General features: G+C 49.4%; 1 protein-coding gene across 5 annotated transcripts in view; it reads right to left on the minus strand.

Moving 5' to 3' along the window:
• The window catches only part of plekhg7 (pleckstrin homology domain containing, family G (with RhoGef domain) member 7), a 125876-nt gene that overhangs the window by 35931 nt on the left and 69144 nt on the right, over positions 1-20801 (minus strand). For 4 of the 5 annotated variants that reach the window (XR_005462262.1, XR_005462263.1, XM_038810975.1 and 1 more), the window contains exons 6-11: positions 20207-20302; positions 18831-18980; positions 15956-16051; positions 6514-6597; positions 5010-5120; positions 1450-1624 (exon numbers count right to left, since the gene is read on the minus strand). Coding sequence is in view for 3 of the 5 variants with exons in the window: in XM_038810975.1 (XP_038666903.1) it covers positions 1450-1624; positions 5010-5120; positions 6514-6597; positions 15956-16051; positions 18831-18980; positions 20207-20302 (712 nt within the window). In the remaining 2 variants the exon portion in view is untranslated. The remainder of the gene's footprint in view (positions 1-1449; positions 1625-5009; positions 5121-6513; positions 6598-15955; positions 16052-18830; positions 18981-20206; positions 20303-20801) is intronic. The other variant, XM_038810976.1, reaches the window with a different exon arrangement.

Below are 20801 nucleotides of genomic sequence, written 5' to 3' on the forward strand. Positions count from 1 at the left end.
ACATCCAGCCATAGGAACAGCTTCTTCCCCACAGCTATTAGAATCCTCAACAACTCTGCCTCGGACTGATCTGTTCCCTGTAAGAACACTATTCACGACGCCCTATGCTGCTCTTGCTCATGTATTGCTTTATGTGGCCCTTGTTCTGCACTGTAACCAATCACTATTTGGTGATGTACCATTTGTTAGTGATCTCTGTCGATTATTCTTTTGTTTACTATGTATGTACATTCCCTTGGCTTCAGAAAAATACTTTTCACTGTACTTCGGTACATGTGACAATAAATCAATCAATCAGGTTGGATAAACTCGGTTTGTTATCACTGGAACGACAGAGGTTGAGGGGAAACCTGAAAGAAGTCTACAAAATTATGAGAGACATGGATAGAGTGGATAGTCAGAAGCTTTTCCCAGGTTGGAAGAGAGGACATAGGTTTAAGGTGCAAGGGGAAATGTTTAGAGGAGATGTGTGAGGGAAGTATTTTACACAGAGGGTAGTGGGTCCCTGGAACTCACTGCCGGAGGAGGTGGTAGAAACAGGTATGATAGTGATGATTAAGGGGCGTCTTGCCAAATACATGTATTGCATGGGAATAGAGGGATACGGACCCAGGAAGTATAGACGGTTTTAGGTTAGATGGACACAGTGGTCGGTGCAGACTTAGAGGGCTGAAGGGCCTGTTCCTGTGCTGTACTTTTCTTTGTTCTTTGAGGACTGGGAACACCGCCAGTCAGTCGATGACAATTTCTGGTGATAAGCAGGCAGCTGGCTGAAGGGGAGGCAATAGGATGAAGACTGCGGGTGAATTAGCGGGAAACAGAGCTGCTTGATTATTAATCCACTTCCTGGCAACCAGGGTGAGTTAAAATTGTGCAACATCACAGAAACAGCTGGAGAAAAAAGATCAATGTCCATCTAATCTCTCCACCATCCTAGCAGTGGCCTGATACAATAACATATTTGTTGACAAATTAATCTCTATCAATTAGTCTACAGCAGACTGGAGACACCGGAATCTCCTAAACAGGCTATACTCACTACATGTCATGTCCCAAATTACTCATAAATGCGCAACATGTTATTTTCTGAACAGGAAACTATTTTGCATTTGAGTGAATCAATACAAACTGCTTCCACCATCATTAGTATGTTCCGCAACACCACCACTCATTGAAATACTTTTCTGTAGATTAATTTTGAATTTATCCAGGTTTCCCCTTTCAAGTGCCACATCCTCATGTTCTATAGGTCTGGGCTACTCTGATGTATTCTCCAGTTAAGTGATGTCTCCCCTCTCTTATAGTCTTCGGTAAAACCAAAGCTTTTGGGGAATCTCTGCTGTGTGGCAAAAGCGCCAAGGGGCTGAGTGAGTCTGGCTTCACGCGGTTTGAAAACCCCAAGCAGGCGAATTTGAACAGAATCTCCTGCAGTTAGAAATGCGCACTCACATATCGAATTGTCCACCTGTTTGATGATCGCTTGGACACTCTGTTTCTCTGCTGTGTCGTTGCTTCTCTTCCAAAGGCCCCTCAGGAGTAACGGATACTTTGTCAACCTCTGCAGAGGAGAAACCAGCAAGTCGGACAAGTGCAGTCGCTTGCACAGCTCATTCTGTTCACACCACTGTCACCATGCAAAGAAAAAAGAGGAACATTTCTGAAGAAACAGCAGGGCTTCACCAGCAGATTATTTAAAACAGCAAACAATAGGTTATGTAGAAGTGGTTTTGCCTTCTCGTTGGCTTCAAGAGCAAGTCAGAGGCTGTGGCATGTAACTCACCTCCTGACTCCTCAAAGCCTGCCCATAATCTACAAGGCGCAAGTCAGGAGTGTGATGGAATACTCCCCACTTGCCTGGATGAGTGCAGCTCCAACAACACTCGTAAAGCTTGACACCATCCAGGACAAAGCAACCCGGTAGATTATCACCCAATCTACCACCTTCAACATCCACTCCCTCTACCACCAACTGGCAGCAGTGTGCACCATCTACAAGATGCACTGCAGCAACTAACAAAGGCACCTTCAACAGCACCTTCCAAATCTGTGACATTTGCCACCTAGAAGGGCAAAGGCAGCAGATAACATGGGAACGTTGCCAACAGCAAGTTCCCCTCCAAGCCACACACCATCCTGACTTGTAAATATATCGGCCGTTCCTTCACTGTCGCTGAGTCAAAATCCTGGAACTCCCTCCCTGACAACACTGTGGGTACACCTACACCATACGGACTTCAGCGGTCCAAGAAGGCAACTCACCACCACCTTCTCAAGGGTAATTAGGGTTGGGCAATAAATGCTGACCTAGCCCAGCCTAGCAATGCCCACATCCGAAGAATGAATAGAAAATTGACATATCAAGTCTTCATGACTTGAATCTCTTGTCCACAAGTCTAGTTTCCAAGACAATTTGTTTAAGATACACTATTAAAAATGGCAAAAGGTAATATTGTCTAAACTTGTCTCACGATTTTGGGCACGATTTAATGAGAAAAAAACGTTTGACAGGCACCTGCATGGCCAAGAACAACCCCGCTATTAAACAGGATTATGTTTCTTTTTTGGGCCTCGGCAAAAAACGTCCCACCAAGGCTGCTCTTAGCTTTATTTCCTGCACTGACGAGCTCTGCTGGCCATTGTAGGAAGAGATAGGGGCGTCATTTTTAAATGCTGGGAGATCTCCCAAGTGCCGTTACGTCTGGTCCACGTTTCTGGAAACCAGTGCTAAATGGCGCCATGGAGAGGTCTTCCAGGCATGTACGTTCGATCCCAGCCGTGGGAAACTCCGGCATTGACATATTTAAGTGACGTTAGCTGTTCACTTTAGTATGCAAATCTGGATCCTGCCTCATTGAGGTCAAGATCGCGATGTCCGAGGCCCTACGATTGTAGCCTTTATCTCTTGGTGGATCTACACATTTTCATACTGGAAGGAAGTTTCATCATTCCTTTATTTCAATTACGGTAATTGTCAGGATGTTGGCATTTATTGCCCTACACGTGTTCCCTTGAGGTTTGAGGCCATGGGGTGGTTTGCTGGGCAATGTTAGAGGGTGGGGAAGTCCTAGCTACATAACCAGGAACTGGGTGAGGACAGCAGGTTTCCTTCCCTGCTGTGACATGACTGTATCGGTTGTCTTTTATAACTCTCATGGTAAATTTTAATATTTTCATAGAATTTACAGTGCAGAAGGAGGCCATTCGGCCCATAGAGTCTGCACTGGCTCTTGGAAAGAGCACCCTACCCAAGCCCATACCTCCACCCTATCCCCATAACCCAGTAACCCCACCTAACACTAAGGGCAATTTGGACACTAAGGGCAATTTTGGACCCTAAGGGCAATTTATCATGGCCAATCCACCTAACCTGCACATCTTTGGACTGTGGGAGGAAACCGGAGCACATGGAAGAAACCCACGCAGACACGGGGAGAACATGCAGACTCCACACAGACAGTGACCCAAGCCGGGATTCGAACCTGGGACCCTGGAGCTGTGAAGCATTTGTGCTAACCGCCATGTTACCGTGCCGCAAACCTTTTAATCTGAATTCCAATCCTCAAATTCTGATGGTGTAATTTGTGCTGAGGCTCTCTGAATTCTTCATGCTGGCCTCCAGATTACTAATCCAGTAATATAATCACTGCGCTACCATGGCCCCATAGGCAGTTGGCTTGATATGGAATATATAGGACCATTGAATGGTTATGGCATAGACGGAGGCCATGATATCTGTGCTGATTCTCTATAAGGACAACTCATTTAGTCCCACTCCGTTCCTTATTCCCTCTAGTCCTGCTAAGTCTTTCTCTTCAGATAAGCATCAAACTCCCTTTTGTAAAGCTCAGTTGAATCTGCCTCCACCCACTCTGAGGTGGTACATTCCACATGTTTCCTGATGTCGTCTCTGGCTCTTTCGTCATTGTGACAGTATTGCTGAGAACATAGCGATTCATGTTCCGACTGAGTGACTCATCACTTCTTGGGAGATTTCGTGTCAACTTAGACAGGTGTCAACCCAAACAACTTCTCTTCCTTGATGGGCACCAACGAACCAGTGAGGTTTTTACAACAATCTGCCAATTTTTCAAAGCTCATTTCTTCATCACACTTGGTACCAACACAAATTTATGGTGAATGTAAGAAATTGTTTTATAGTTTATATATATTTTTGCAGTAATGCAATTAAAACATGGGTTAAGATGCATACAGACAGTATGTCTGCTAAAACTGTGATTAAGGTGTGGTAAAAGTGAAGTAATCATTGATTTTGCAGGTGAAGTGTCCTGTTAATAGATTTGAGGACTATTTAGTGGTTTACAGCTGGCTAGCTAATGGAATATTATTTGCATATAAAGGACAACTGGGGTGAAGATAATTTATGAGGGGTATTGTGTTTGGTCCTGGCTGAACAGGTCATGGGACATCTTGTGGGGGGAGACAGAAGAATGCCTTATGCTTTGGGTACAGGTGATGTAATTAAGACAAGGAGCCACGTGTGTCTGAAAATATTGGTTCTTCCCAGGATTTTAATCTGAACAGAGGTGTTTCAGTTTTGGCTCTGACAGGTTCTCTCTCCAAAGATCCTGCACAGAGAACAGCAAGTAAAAACCTGGTTGTTAACTTTATTCATGAGTGGCATTTGAGCTAATTGTTTAATTGGAATGTAATGACAGGTTTAGGAAATAAGTTAAAGTTTCTTCTTTCACTTAAATAGTAACTGTTTTTCTCTGTTGTTAATGTGGTCAATTCTGTATTTAAATTAAAGTTTGTATTAATACAAAAGGTAACCATGACTCAGAGGGTACTCTGCTGTCCTTACCCGGTCTAGCTTACATGTGACTCCCAGATCTGCAGCAATGTGATTGATTCTCAACTGGCCGAGCAAGCCAATCAGTTCAAGGGGCAATTAGCGAACTGGCAACAATGCTGGCTTTCCCAGTGATACCCACATCCCATGAAAGAATAAAGTAAAAAAGCACTGTAGAGAGTCAGAATAGGTATTATACTTTAAGAAAGGTGCCAAAGTCCTCCCTCGTCTTCAGGTTATTGAGGTAGAGACTAGCTGAGGAATAATTCAGGCAATACTCATGATGACTGCAGCATACTCTCTCCTGAAACTGATGGAAAAACATTTTTGCATCAGGGAAAGAAAATCATTTTCATCAAAACACAGTAAATCTAAAAATATGGAAGCAGTGATCACATCAAAATGAAATACAACATGGGTTCTCTGCATCAGGTGCAGTGACATTACTGAAGGGGAATGGACTGGCGTTGAATGGCGGAGCAGGCGGGACAGGCTGTCTGGTGTACTCCTGCTTCTATTTCTTATCTATTTTTCCTCGGCACCAATACTCGCTGGTCAAATATACAGCAAGAGATTTGTGGAGCTGGACTAGGTTACACAGATAGGAAGGGGTGGCCATGGAGATATCAAAACAACGTTGAATGATATGATAAAATTCATCTGCTTACGTCTGGTACAATGTAAGGCTCAAATGTACAATTCTGTGAATTTTGCAGAGTGATCCTCATGGACTCTGAAAATGAGACCAATTGCTTTCACAATGATCAGCCTCTTAACGCATTTGGTGTTGCTCTGGCAACTAACCAGCACAGTCTGGATGGGCAGAATGGCCTCCTCCTGGGCTACAAGCGCCTGAGGTTTCCATAATTGCAACAATCGAATGTTGTAATGTATTTATATAGAAGCTAGTTATATCCCTCTGCATTTGTTCACAGAAAAGCTGGGTGGTTCTTCCCAGTGTCCCAGGCAAGATTTATCCATCATCTAACTTTACCAGAACAGATTATCTGGTTGTTATCAAATTGTGGGGTCTTGCTGTGCGTACACTGGTTAGCACATATGTTACAATAGTGGCTGCCTCATTGGCTGGAATGTATATGGGGAATTGAGTTTGTGAAAGTTACTGGAGCAATTCAAATGTTCTGTCCTTTTTCTCCATACAGAATATTGGTCAACCGAACATCTCAGCCTCCTGCACTGGTAAATACAATGGAGATCAGTTTAACTTTGTGAGAGTGTACACTGGACTTCTACAGCGGTTAATGGAGATGTAAATCTAGAGAGATGTAAAACGTGCCTTTGATTTGGGATTGTCCATTGGATTAGGATTGCTCAAGACTGAAATCTAAACCACAATAAACATGCGAAAAAGAACATGCTAGGTTTCATACCCAACCTGTCTAAGTTAGCTCATCTCAGCTGACTAGCATTAAGGGTGCTTTAATTGACTTCTGCAACCCTTTGAGTAGCAAACCAGCCAAGGCTCATGCTGTGCAGTGACCTTTCATGGCAAAGAGACTTGAGAAGCATTTTGAGACCATGAACTCCAGTGTTGTATAAAACAGGGGACACTGGGTAAGATGGTTAAAGGTGGTACCATGGCAATTGTTCAAGATTCATTTCTTCTGATTTCAGAGCTGGGGTGTTATGCTTCTACACTCAGCATTAAAAATCAAACACAGAAACTATTTAGTAGCAAGTACCTTTGATAACACAGCAGCGAGTGATGATAGCTTCCAAGAGCTCTGAATTGTATCCAGGAGACTGGTCAAGAAATCAAAGCTCACCTAATATGATCAAACAATACACAGGATTACATTATTTGAAATGTGAGATACACCTTGTGCTGTAGATACCCAATTGCAACTTGTGTTCTGTTCAGAATTTACAACTACGCTTGAACTATTTTGGAGTATTGTTGAAAAAAGACTGAGAAGGCTCAAAAAAGCAAAAAGTAAAATAACTCAGAACTGAACAATGTATAACGCTAGTTGTGATTCCACAATTGGACAACACTATCTGAATAATCTTGAGTGTGTTAAGAAATATAAATATAACCAATGTAAGATGGGAGTCACTTACACTTGCTCGAAGCTAAATGTATTCATTTGTCATCTGCAGGCAAAAGGAACGTGTCCAGGCATTGCATTTTCTTGAATTAAACGAAAGATGGGGGAACAATAGTTCCCTGGTGCATTCTACATTGCAACACCTCAACCAATCAGTCAACTTGCCAACCAATCAGCATCTTTGTCTCATGCAGAATAAATTGTTGAACACCCTGAAACTTTGAATTATTGGGCGGAATTCTCCGACCCCCCGCAGGGCCGGGGAATCACCCGGGGCCGGCGTAAATCCTGCCCCCACCGATTCCCGGGTGGCGGAGAATTCCGGCCACGGCGGGGGCAGGAATCGCGCCTCGCCGGTCGGCGGGCCCCCCGCGGCGATTTCCGGCCCACGATGGGCCGAAGTCCCGCTGCTGTCAGGCCTCTCCTGCCGACGTGGTTTAAACCACTTCTGTGCCGGTGGGAGCAGGCAGTGCGATCGGGCCCCGGGGCCCGGGGGGGCAATCGGACCCCGGGGGGTGCCCCCACGGTGGCTTGGCCCGCGATCGGGGCCCACCGATCGGCGGGCGGGCTGGTGCTGTGGGGGCACTCTTTTTCTTCCACCGCCGCCACGGCCTCCACCATGGCAGAGGCGGAAGAGACCCCCTCCACCGCGCATGCGCCGGTGGTGACGTCAGCGGCCGCTGACGCTCCGGCGCATGCCGGACTCACGCCTACCGGCGAAGACCTTTTCGCCAATCCCGACGCGGTCGGCGTAGCGCCAAAGGCCATTGGCGCCAGTCGGCGGAGCGGGAGCCACTCTGGCGCGAGCCTAGCCCCTAAAGGTGCGGAGAACTTCGCACCTTTGGGGATGCCCGACGCCGGAGTGGTTGGCACCACTCCGCTACGCCGGGACCCCCCGCCCCGCCGGGTAGGGGAGAATTTCACCCATTGTCTCTGTGCTGATGACTGCAAGATGAAAAACTTTGACAGGGGTCAGAATTCTCCAACCCTCCACATGGTCGGGGAATCGCCCGGGGCCAGCGTAAATCCCGCCCCCGCTGTGCCCGGAATTCACCGCCACCCGGGAATCGGCAGGGGCGGGATTCGCCGGTTGGCGGGCCCCCCGCGCGCGATTCTCCGGCCTGCAATGGGCCGAAGTCCCGCCGCTGTCAGGCCTCACCCGCCGACGTGGTTTAAACCACCTCTGTGCCGGCGGGAGCAGGCAGCGTGAGCGGGCTCCGGGGTCCTGGCCCCCCCCCCCTACCCGCACCCCGCGTGGCGATCGGACCCCAGGGGGTGCCCCGACAGTGGCCTGGCCCGCAATCGGGGCCCACCGACTGGTGTGCGGGCCTGTGCCGTGGGTGCACTCTTTTTCTTCCGCCGCCGCCACGGCCTCCACCATGGCGGAGGCGGAAGAGACGCCCTCCACCGCGAATGCGCCGGTGGTGACGTAGCGGCCGCTGACGCTCTGGTGCATGCGCGGACTCATGCAGACCGGCGAAGGCCTTTCGACCAGCCCCGACGCCGGGCGGCGTGGCGCCAAAGGCCATTGGTGCCAGTCGGCGGAGCGGGAGCCACTCCAGCGTAGGCCTAGCCCCTAAAGGTGCAGAGTATACCGCATCTTTGGGGAGGCCCGACCCCAGAGTGGTTGGCGCCACTCCGCTACGCCGGGACCCCCCGCTACGCCGGGACCCCCCGCCCCGCCGGGTAGGGAAGAATTTCGCCCCATGTCTTTTTTTTCAGCAAAACTCAGATTTTGTGCTACTAAGTCACTATTTCTGTATGTGAATCATGAGCACCATTAACTAATGGCACCATAGTGATCCCTGTACAATTTGCATTCAGTATCAATTAGATAAGGTTCAGGATTCATCAAGTGTACCTTATTTACAATGGGCCAACTCAACGATAGCTCGCACCTTTAAGGTCGATGAAACAACTTTTCACTAGCCTTCAGGGAAGGTAACCTGCCATCCTTACCTGGTCTGGGCAATATGTGGCTCCAGTCCAACACCAACACAATTTACTTTATCTAGCAAGCTCAGATACAACAAACCACCACCACCTAGGCAACTATCTATGTACAATAAATGTTAGCTTGCCAGTGCCGCTCACATCTCAACGATGAATTTTTAAAAATGTCTCAAAGTATTTCAGAGAATTGAGGAAAAGGCATGTCAAAGCAAATGAGTGATTCAGAGGAGTAATAAAAGGCTTGCTCAAAGAGGTGGGTTTTCAGTAGTATGTTTAAAAAGGGAGAGTTGGAGGGTCTCAGGGTGTGGGAGGGAAAGTTGGAGGGATTCAGGGTGGTGAGTGGGAGGTGGAGGGACTCAGGGTGGGGAGGGGGAGGTGGAAGGACTCAGGGTGGGTATTGAGAGTTTGAGGGGCTCAAGGTGGGGCAGAGAGGTGGAGGGGGTTAGGGCAGGTATTGTAAGTGGAAGAGGTTGAGGGCTCAGGTGGGAGAGGTGCAGGGTCTCAGGGTGGGGGAGAGAGAGTTGAAAGTGCTCAGGTTGGGGGAAGGAGAGTTGAAAGTGCTCAGGGTGGGGGAGGGAGAGTTGAAAGTGCTCAGGGTGGGGGAGGGAGAGTTGGAAGGGTAAGGGTGGGGGACAGAGAGTTGGAAGGGCTCAGGGTGGCCGAGAGAGTTGGAGGTGCTCAGGATGTGGGAGGTAGAGTTGCAGGGGCTCAGGGTATGGGAGGGAGAGTTGGAAGGGCTCAGGGTGAGGGAGGGAGAGTTGGAGGGGCTCAGGGTAGGGGAGGGAGAGTTGGAAGGGTTAGTGTGGTGGTGGAATAGTTGGAGGGTGTAATGATTTAGGCCAGTCCTTTGAGATTGGCCAATTAGAATGAGTTCCCTGATTAGTGGACCAATCGGGGAACTCCTTTCTGTGTATATAACAGGGAGTGTCAGATTCTCTGCACTCCCGGTGTAGACAGCAGCCTGAATGGTCATGGTTGTTCAGCTGTTGGGTTTGTAAATAAAAGGAATTCTGGTGATGGGACTTCTGCCTCCCTGGACTTATTACAGTGGTGACAAAGAAAATGGAATGACCCGAAGAAACCTGCTTGTCAGCAGCTGCAGCATATTGAAGATAAGCCACTGACAGGCAAAATGCCTTTATTTGGAAAGTTGGACTCTTTTGACCCTGCAGGGGAGACTGGGCCCAATATGTAGAGCGGATGAAGTACTTCTTTAGAGAAAATGATATAATTCCAGATGAAAAGCAATGGGTCATTCTGCTGCCCGCGTGTGGGCCAGCAGCCTTTTCCATTATGCGCAGTCTCACTTTTCCGGAGGCACCGGACACGAAAACTTTCCAAGAATAGACGGACTTAGCAAAAGAGTACTATGACTCTAAGCTACCTCTGATCCTGCGAGGGAACCGGTTTTACTGAGCGTTCCGAGACACTGGGGAGTCAGTTACAAACTTTTGAACAAGATTAAGGCGATTAGCAGAGGCGTACGAATTTGGCCTGATGCTAAATGAGATGCTCCGAGACCATTTGGTATGTGGAATAAATAAGTTACCAGTACAGAAACGTCTGTTAGCAGAGGCCAAACTGGATTGCAACCAAGCATTGCAGTTGGCTTTGTCCTTAGAAAAAGCAGCAAGCGGAGCGCATGAGTTACAGGGTACTCGGATGGAGGTAGACGCCCATACCGGTGAAACTGAGTTAAGGGACTACCGCTGGGGGATAGGCAACTGCATAGCCACCCTCAGGAACGACTCGGATAAGTTAACCAGGCCCACTCGCAGAAGCCCTCCCAAGCAAGGGAAAATTAGTCCACACAGACGGCAGCCCCTGCAGCCTTTTGCCCGGCAAAATATTGTAGTTGTTGCCAGAGATCGGAGACAGAAAGGAGGAATAGAAACCCAAAACCATCATCGTGGAGAAGGTCATGGAGGCCAGGGTACAGGAAAATGCATACCCTAGAAGCCCCACCTACCTCCGGTGAGGAACAACTAAATTGTGTAACGATGTTGAAATCAAAACCTATTAAATTAACCATGAGGTTGAATGAATGTCCCACACTCAGGGCTGGTTTTAAGCCTATTTGACCAATTTAATCAAATGGGGCCCCGCACCTTAAGGGGGCCCTGCGCCAGCGGCGACAGAGTTACCGTTTGAAGCCTTTTCTGTATTCTAAGAGGAACTATAGGGTAGTTTTTACTTTTGGGGAAAGCACCGCATTACCGTCGACAAATCCTTCAGCCCTGCGCCGCCAAATCCTTCCGCCCGGGTAAGTAAGTTTCAAAATTTTAGTATATCAAGCATTTAATGTTTTTTTTTGGTTAAAGACGAGCATACTACACGAAATATAAACATACATAAATTTTTACTTTTGTAGAGTAGGGGCCCCGCCATAATTTTCTAATTGGGCCCACAATTCCTAGCATCGGCCCTGGCCACACTGATGGGAGTCGACATGGGAGCAGCCGTATCAGTGTTAGGGGAAACAGTATTCAATAAAACTCGCACTGGACTCCAATCCTTATTCCTAACCAGGACATTGGCAAAACTGAGGATATACACAGAGAAACCACTGAGAGTGTTGGGCGCAACACATATACCTGTGGCTTATGGAGAGCAACTGGTTAGGCTGCCTTTAATGGTAGTGAAAGGTGTGGGGCCAAGCTCATTGGGACAAAACTGGCTAAAAGTGATCCAGCTGGATTGGGTAAACATTTTCCAGCTGGAAAATGGCCGCCTGAGTGAACTCCTGTGAAAATACCCAGAGGTTTTCTGAGAAGGGTTTGGAACAATAAAGGGAGCAAAGGCAACATTGCATGTAGATCCAGAGGCAGTCCCAAAATTCTACCAGGCCTGACCAGTACCCTTCGCATTCAGGCAGAAAGTCGATATGGAAATAAAACAATTGGAGTGTGAGGAAATAATAAAACCGGTCCAGTTTGCAGAATGGGCGGCACCCGTGGTGCCTATCCATAAGACGGGCGGCTCCGTCCGCTTTTGTGGAGATTTCAAAGAAACGATTAATCGCTACTCACAACTCGACAAATACCCAATTCACCCGGATTGAGGATTTGTCTGCAAAGCTGGTTGGAGGACTCCTATTCTCAAAGCTGGATATGAGCCACACATATCTACAGCTGAAGCTGGACGAAGAGTCCCAAAATTTCTCAACAATAAACACCCTTAAGGGATTTTTTCAGGATACAGGATTACCCTTCGGGGTATCGTCAGCTTGTGCGATATTCCAGAGGACAATGGAGAATATATTGCAAGGGCTACCACAAGTCGCCATTTACCTGGACGACGTCCTCATTACAGGAAAAACAAAGGCAGAACACCTGTAAAACCTGGAGGAAGTCCTTAGGAGGTTTTCAGCAGCAGGCGTGCGCCTAAAGAGGGAGAAATGAGTTTTCCTAGCACCTCAAGTAACCCGTCAGGGGTACAAGGTTGAGAAATCAGGGCTATACCATTTGGAGGATTGGGTGAGGGCGATTAAAGGTGCCCCGGCCCCAACCACAATCCAGGAGTTAAGGTCTTTAGGACTGGTGACATATTATGGAAAGTTCATACAGAACAGCTTCCATCTTGGACCCCCTACACCAATTACTAAAAAAGGGGCAAACCTGGGAGTGGTCCGCCCACCATTACAGGGGTCTCAAGAAGATAAAAGAACAGCTTTCCTCGGAGAACGCCTTGGCACACTACAACCCCAGGAAAGAGTTGGTGCTCACGTGCGACACGTCTCCATATGGCGTTGGGGCAGTTTTGGCACACAGAGGGCAACACGAACAAGAATGGCCTATAGCGTTTGCTCCCAGGATACTGGTAGCAACAGAATGAAAGTACATCCAAATTGAAAAGGAAGGACTGGCTGTGATCTTCGCGGTGAAGAAATTTCACCAGTACTTGTACAGGCGGAAATTCACTAATTACAGAATACAAGCCATTGCTGGGTTTGTTGAAAGAGGACAAAGCAATACCACCAATAGCTGGGCCCTACTACTGGTAGCGAACCAGTATCAACTGGAGCATCGGCCAGGAACCCGGGTGGGAAACGCCGATGCACTAAGCAGGCTGCCATTACTGGACGCCCCGCCATTAGTATCCAAAATAGAGGAAACGGTGATGACGTTACATTTCCTGGCCACCCTTCCAGTGGCCGCACAAAACATTCGTTTATGGACCCAAAGAGACCCGGTTTTATGAAAAATAAAACACATGGGGAGATGGAAAGACTGGTCCAGGCGGAATTCCACCCTTACTGGAGCTGAAGAGAGCAGATCACCGTGGAAGATGGGATCCTGCTATGGGGGGCTCGAGTAATAGTTCCAAGTCTAGGCCGTCGAGCCATACTGGCTGAACTACATCATGGGCACCCAGGAGTCGCAAAAATGAAGATGCTGGCCAGAAGCTATGGCTGGTGGCCGGACTTGGACACAGGCACGGCGGCATTGGTAGGTCAGTGCCAACAAGGGCAGAAGATGCCACCGGCAGCCCCGCTGTATCCATGGGAATGACCAGGTAGACCATGGTCGCGACTTCATGTCGATTTTGCAGGCCCGTTTATGGGTTCAATGGTTATTTTATAATAGTAGACACCCATTCCAAATGGCTGGACATCTGCAAAATGAACTCTGCAAATTCAACAACCACCATTGGAAAAACTCCGCAACTCAGGGTATCCCGGAAGTGTTAGTTTTGGATAATGGATCGGTTTTCACCAGCCAGGACTTCACAAAATTTATGAAGTCAAATGGCATTCGGCACATAAGGACGGCACCATACCACCCGGCATCGAATGGGTTGGCGGAGAGAGCCGTCCAGACCTTAAAAGTCGGGTGTCAGCAGCATCATTGGACACCAAACTGTCGCGCCGGCTATTTGGCTACAGAATAACCCCACACGCCACAATGGGAATAGCACCGGCGGAGCCACTCATGGGCAGACGACTCTGAACCCGGCTGAGTCTATTATTCCTGAATTTAGGTGGCAGAATAGAGCGACACCAAGAGGCCCAATGCAGGGGCCACGACAACACTCGTCGAGAAAGGCTGTTCAGCACGGGTGAAAATGTATGGCTCAGAAATTATGCGAATGGCCCCACATGGGTAGCAGGAACAGTCAAGGCCAGGGCAGGACCTGTGTTGTATGAGATACGTGTGGGAAAACATGTAATAAAGAAACACCTGGACCAGGTGTGGGCCTCAGATTCGTTTCCTCCCCCGGAGCTGACACAGACCAGCTTACCAAGGACCATTGAGAGTCCTCCACGACAAACCGACATCTCAGACTAAAAGGACGATCCTTTAAAACAGAGATGAGGAGGAACTTCTTCAGCCAGGATGTGGTGAATCTGTGGAACTCTTTGCCGCAAAAGGCTGTAGAGGCCAATTCATTGAGTGTCTTTAAGACAGAGATAGATAGGTTCTTGATTAATAAGGGGATCAGGGGTTATGGGGAGAAGGCAGGAGAATGGGGATGAGAAAAATATCCGCCATGATTGAATGGCGGAGCAGACTCGATGGGCCAAGTGGAATTATTCTGCTCTCATGTCTTATAGGATGTGGGAGGGAGTGTTGAAGGGGCTCGGGGTGGGTGAGGGAGGTCGAGGGGCTCAGGGTGGAGGGGGGAGAGTTGGAGGGGCTCAGGGTGGGGAAGGGAGTTGGAGGGGCTTAGGGTTGAGGAGGGAGTTGGAGCGACTCAGCGTGGGGGAGGGAGAGTTGGTGGGAGAGAGAGTTGGAGGGGCTCAGGGTGGGGGGGAGAGAGAGTTGGGGGGCTCAGGGTGGGGGGGGAGAGAGAGTTGGGGGCTCAGGGTGGGGGGGAGAGAGAGTTGGGGGGCTCAGGGTGGGGGAGGGGCTCAGGGTGGTGGGGGAGGGGCTCAGGGTGGTGAGGGAGAGTTGGAGGGGCTCAGGATCTGGGGGAGGGGGTTGGAGGGGGTTGGAGGGGCTCAACGTGGGGGAGGGAGAGTTGGAGGGGCTCAGGGTTGAGGAGGGAGAGTTGGAGGGGCTCAGGGTTGAGGAGGGAGAGATGGAGGGGCCCAGGGTGGGGAAGGGAGTGTTGGGGGGGGCTCATGGTGGGGGAGGCTCAGGGTTGAGGAGGGAGAGTTGGAGGGGCCCAGGGTGGGGAAGGGAGTGTTGGGGGGGGCTCATGGTGGGGGAGGGAGTGTTGGGAGGGCCCAGGGTGGGGGAGGGAGTTGGAGGGGCTCCGGGGCGAGGAGGGAGAGTTGGAGGGGTTCTGGGTGGGGGAGGGAGAGTTGGAGGGGCCCAGGGTGGGGAAGGGAGTGTTGGGTGGGCCCAAGGTGGGGGAGGGAGTTGGAGGTGCTCAGGGCGGGGGAGGGAGTTGGAGGGGCTCAGGGTGGGAATTACAAAGAACAGAACTCGGGTGGTGGGAACAGAATTTGAGAGGCTGCCAGTCATGGAGCAATGGTCAGGATGTAATGAATATTACAGATAAGAAATGAAAACAAAATTTCTGAGGATTTTGGAAATCTGAAATAAAATCAGAAAATGCTGGATAAGCTTTGCAGCTCTTGCATCATATGTGGTCAGAAACAGATTTAACATTTTGAGCCCATTGACATTTCTTCAGAACTGGTAAGAAATCTATTGCTAACAATTAGGGGAAGTACATTACCTCATGGATAAGATTTCCACTGAATGCAGATAATATGGCCCTTACAGCATATCAGCATTGTTCCATAAATGTTGTCAGTCTTTCAGCGTAAACTAAACTGGGAGTATGATGTGTGTCAGTTTACACCAAAGCATCTGGTGTCACACAATATACTCTTGCCCCTTTATTCCAAGATGAAGCCGATACAGAGCGAGTCTCCAGTGTAACTAGAACTACAATGAAGCTTCGATAAAGGCATAGGAAATTTAAGTTGTAGTTTCACAGCACGGCCTGAAGCTAAGAACTATTACCACTCACTCAGCATGCTAAGAGCATAAAGGAAAGGAAAAGTGGCCAAGTCACTACCACGAGTTTAAGGGCCCACTTGGAGTTGTGAGTTTTGTTCCTTCTGTCTACCTGAAGTAGATGGACTTCTATACAGAGATGTCAAAGCCTGAGTACATTGTGAGTGTGAGACTGGTGTAACACCATTGCACGACCTCCCTGCTCTGCTCACCTTGGACAGTTCCCTAAGGTTCGCAAACAGTCTCCACGAATCAATGTCCAGAAGCCATCCTCTGCTCTGTAGATGTTTCAATGTGTTCAGGAAGACCTTGAGAACAGAAACACAGTGTGAAACTTCTGAAAAACCAGGGAGTCAAAGTACACATTAACTAATAAAATAGGGTTCCCTTTATACTTTTCTGTGGGCTAGGTGATGCATTACTGAACCAGTAAAGAGCCATTCTGGGGAATCCTTGCTTCTCCTAATATGACAATGAGGACAATGAGGAAACAATCATTGATCTCCCTGTGGGACTCGGTATGACCTCTCTAGGTAGGGTGCAGAAGCCAATCACCTGGGGCGTGCGAATGCAGAGGATGAAAGCAGGCACAACTCGGGATCTGATCAGATCTATCCTCCCAGTGAGGTCTGCACTGGAAGTGAGATGCTGTACTGAACCTGTAATTGTAATAAAATTCAACTTCATTCACAGCAGCTTCTTTATGAGTTGTTACAGCTATCAATGGCTGAATTACAAGAGAAAATCTATTGCCATAGTGAAGAGGCCTAATGATTTGGAAACAGATCATTGTACCAGCACCCTCACCACCCACTCCCCACCCCACCCCACAAGGAGACGGTTGCTTTAAAAATGATGGTGGCCTGAATGTAAGTGGTAATGAACCAGTGAGTTTGCCAACCCAAGAATGAAATTGCCACTGCTCTTGAACAACAGTTTTGGCTCATTAGAATTAGCCTCATGCTGTCCTGATCTGAACGTAGAGTGCCTCAAAGGCTAAACGGCAGTATGAGTCACTATGGTCAGACAGAGGTGGAGATAAGGGGAGAGGGGCTAAGGGAGCAGAAGGGACTCTCTCGGGAGGAGATATGGGAAGCTAGGGGAAGGACAATGTGATGCGGGGGGGGGGGGGGGGGGGGCTATGGGGAGATCAGGGTGGGGTTACAGGGAGCTGGAGAGAGGCTAAAGGGAGCTGGGGAGGGGTTACAGGGAGGTGGGGAGGGGTTACAGGGAGCTGGGGAGGGGGGTTACAGGGAGCTGGGGAGGGGTTACAGGGAGCTGGGGAGGGAGGGTTACAGGGTGCTGGGGGGGTTACAGGGAGATGGGGAGGGGGGGTTACAGGGAAATGGGGAGAGGGGGTTACAGGGAGCTGGGGGGGGTTACAGGGAGATGGGGAGGGGTTACAGGGCGATGGGGAGGGGTTACAGGGAGGTGGGGAGGGGTTACAGGGAGATGGGGAGGGGTTACAGGGAGATGGGGAGGGGGGTTACAGGGAGCTGGGGGGGGGTTACAGGGAGATGGGGAGGGGGGTTACAGGGAGCTGGGGGGGTTACAGGGAGATGGGGAGGGGTTACAGGGAGGTGGGGAGGGGTTACAGGGAGCTGGGGGGGGGGTTACAGGGAGCTGGGGGGGGGGGTTACAGGGAGCTGGGGGGGTTACAGGGAGCTGGGGGAGTTACAGGGAGCTGGGGGGAGGGGTTACAGGGAGCTGGGGGGGTTACAGGGAGATGGGGGGGATACAGGGAGCTGGGGAGGGGGGGTTACAGGGAGCTGGGGAGGGGGGGTTACAGGGAGCTGGGGGGGAGGGTTACAGGGAGCTGTGGAGGGGCTACAGGGAGCTGGGGGGGGGGTTACAGGGAGCTGGGGGGGTTACAGGGAGCTGGGGGGGGGGTTACAGGGAGCTGGGGAGGGGGGTTACAGGGAGCTGGGTGGGGGGGGTTACAGGGGATGGGGGGTTACAGGGAGCTGGGGGTTACAGGGGGATGGGGGGTTACAGGGAGCTGGGGGTTACAGGGAGATGGGGAGGGGTTACAGGGAGCTGGGGGGGGGGTTACAGGGAGCTGGGGGGAGGGGTTACAGGGAGCTGGGGAGGGGTTACAGGGAGCTGGGGAGGGGTTACAGGGAGCTGGGGGGGTTACAGGGAGCTGGGGGGGGGTTACAGGGAGCTGGGGGGGTTACAGGGAGCTGGGGGGGGTTACAGGGAGCTGGGTGGGGGGTTCAGGGAGATGGGGAGGGTTTACAGGGAGATGGGGAGGGGTTACAGGGAGATGGGGACGGGTTACAGAGATGGGGAGGGGCTACAGGGAGCTGGGGAGGGGCTACAGGGAGCTGGGGAGGGGTTACAGGGAGCTGGGGGGGGGGGGTTACAGGGGGCTGGGGAGTGGCTACAGGGAGCTGAGGAGGGTTTACAGAGAGATGGGGAGGGTTTACAGGGAGCTGGGGGGGGGTTACAGAGATGGGGAGGGGTTACAGGGAGCTGGGGGGGTTACAGAGATGGGAGGGGCTACAGGGAGCTGGGGATTGGCTACAGGAAGCTGAGGAGGGGCTACAGGGAGCTGGGGATTGGCTACAGGGAGCTGGGGGTGGGGGTTACAGGTAGATGGGGACAGGCTACAGGGAGCTGGGGAGGGATTACTGGGAAAGTGGGAGGGGCTAAGGAAAGGTAGGGCAAGGTCTATGGTGAGTTAGGGAAGGTGTTATAGGGAGTTGGGGGAGGACCTGCGTTGAGCTGGGGGAGGGGCTACAGGGAGCTGGGGGAGGGGCTACATGGAGCTGGGGATTAGGAGGATAGAGGGATAGGCTGGGGGAAGGGCTCCAGGAATTGGGATGGGAAAATTTGAAACTGGGGCAATGAGTAGCTGAAACCAGGACAAACGGAAGCAAAATGTCCACAGGAACTATTTGTACTCTTAAGTTTACAAAAAAAATTTAAAGACTTCATGCTTCAGGAATCTGTATTAATTGACTCCCAGCTATGCAGAACATTCTAGATATCTAACAAGTTCACTGCACATTGGATCTATTCTTGGTTTGTTTCTTATGAACACCGTCAACAGTTAGGAGTGCTGGACAAGATTGCCAAACACACCTTCTCCATCACCAATAGGTTGTCACTGAAGTAGGTACATTCACTGGTGAAGATTTCCCACATGGCCTGCTGTAGCTTCTTATCCTTTTGCTCAGGTCTGGTCTCTGGGTTAAACTTCTGGATCTTTGTCGCATACGTCCAGCTTTTATCCTGACAAGATAGATTAAGCATTACAGAAATAGGAACTTTCAAATTGAGGCGTCTGGAGAGAGTAGATAGGAAGTGTTCCCATCGGCAGAGGGGTCAAGGGCACAGATTGAAGGCGATTGAAGGTGACAGGTGTTATGGGCCAGGGTTTAGAGAACCTCACAGTGTACCATGGAGTTCACCTGACCCACAATGTTTAATAGATTGTGGTATGAGGAGCACATGGCCCACTCTACAGGTGTGGTACAGCAGAAATGGAAAAGTATTTTTTAAAGCAAAACAATGTTTATTCTATGAACTCAAGTTAACCTTTTTAAAACATAGTGAAAATCTTAACAACCATCCATTCAAATATAACCCCCAAAGAATGCAACACCAAATAATCCTTCAGCTGTCTTCTAACATCCATAAGACTTTTTAAAAAACTTTAAACAGATGCACATCAGGTTAAAGTCACTACTGAGGGCAGTTATTAGTTTTAAATCACCAAATGATCGATTTACAGTCCTTAGATTACAGAGAGAGAGACTCATACACCTTCTGGCTGTGACTGCAGCTATCCAGCGCTGAAAATGAAACTAAAACACACCCTGCAGCAAACAGCGTTAAATGAAAGTAAAAAGCAGACAGACAGCACAGCTCCACCCACACTCTGACATCACTGACAAACACCTAGGTACTCTCACATAATACTGGCAAAAGAACCAGATGCGACACGAGGAGAAACTTTATTAAGGCAGCAAGTGATTAGGACCTGAGATCATGGTGAAGGTGATTTAATCATGGTTTTCATGAGAATTTGGATAATTGCCTGAAGAGAAAAGATTTGTAGGGATGCGGGGAAAATCAGGCAAAGAGGTGGGTTGCTGTTGCAAAGAGCCAGCAAGGTGATGGTGGGCTGAATGGCCTTCTTCTGTGATCCAACCATTCTATAATTCTCAGGGTATGGTGTGTAAACGGAACTGTGATCCAGCACAGGTGGCACAGGTTTGAAGGGCTAAATGGCCTTTTTCCTGTTCCTAAGATGAGAGGGGGTTCATAACAATTTATGTGTGTTTGTAAATACCAGTAGTTCAGAATCTAGAAACAGCGTCAGTGGGGTTCCTTCAGGGGTCAGAACTCAGGGAGAACTGAGCTTTCAATTCATTCACTCTGGTGACTGAGAGAGGGTGTGTGTGAGGACAGGACAGATGGTTGATCAGTGCTAGTGATGAGCCAGAACAAAATACCTGGTACTGTTTGAAGCCGTGATCTGTACAGTTCCCAATCTCAAGTGACGCCAGGAGGCCTTCCAGGTCCGAAATTTGCTTTTGTTTCACTTTATTCTGAAAACAGAAATGTGTGGATTTGATGTGATAAAATATTTCATTTGTACATCTGTCAGACAGAACTCTGAGGGACGTTGTTTGCTTGTATAAGGATTGATTTTGGGATAGGCAAGATCAATTTACCTCAATCCTTAAATACATCTCCAGATAGGCTGGGAGGTCCCTGACCCGCTCGAACACTTGTGCAGCCCATGAGTATGGAGGCCTTTGTCTCCTCGGCCTCACGATCTACCCTCACCACAAAAACCACCTACACTGAGTACAACTTACTGACATATGAAAAGGAACAATCTGGAAATTGTTCAATGGTGTCACTAATTTATATGTGCGGTTAGTACGTCTCTCCCCCGACTGTGTGGACCTCCTAAAATCTTGACTCACAGGATGTGGGCATCTCTGGCAAGGTGGACATTGTTTGCCCTCTCGCAATTTGCCTCAGGGTTGCAGTGGGGGTGGTGAAGATGGCAGCAGTGGTGAGGGAGACGATGATGGTATT

The sequence above is a fragment of the Scyliorhinus canicula genome, chromosome 11 (genome assembly GCF_902713615.1).
Source record: "Scyliorhinus canicula chromosome 11, sScyCan1.1, whole genome shotgun sequence".
Classification (NCBI taxonomy): domain Eukaryota; kingdom Metazoa; phylum Chordata; class Chondrichthyes; order Carcharhiniformes; family Scyliorhinidae; genus Scyliorhinus; species Scyliorhinus canicula.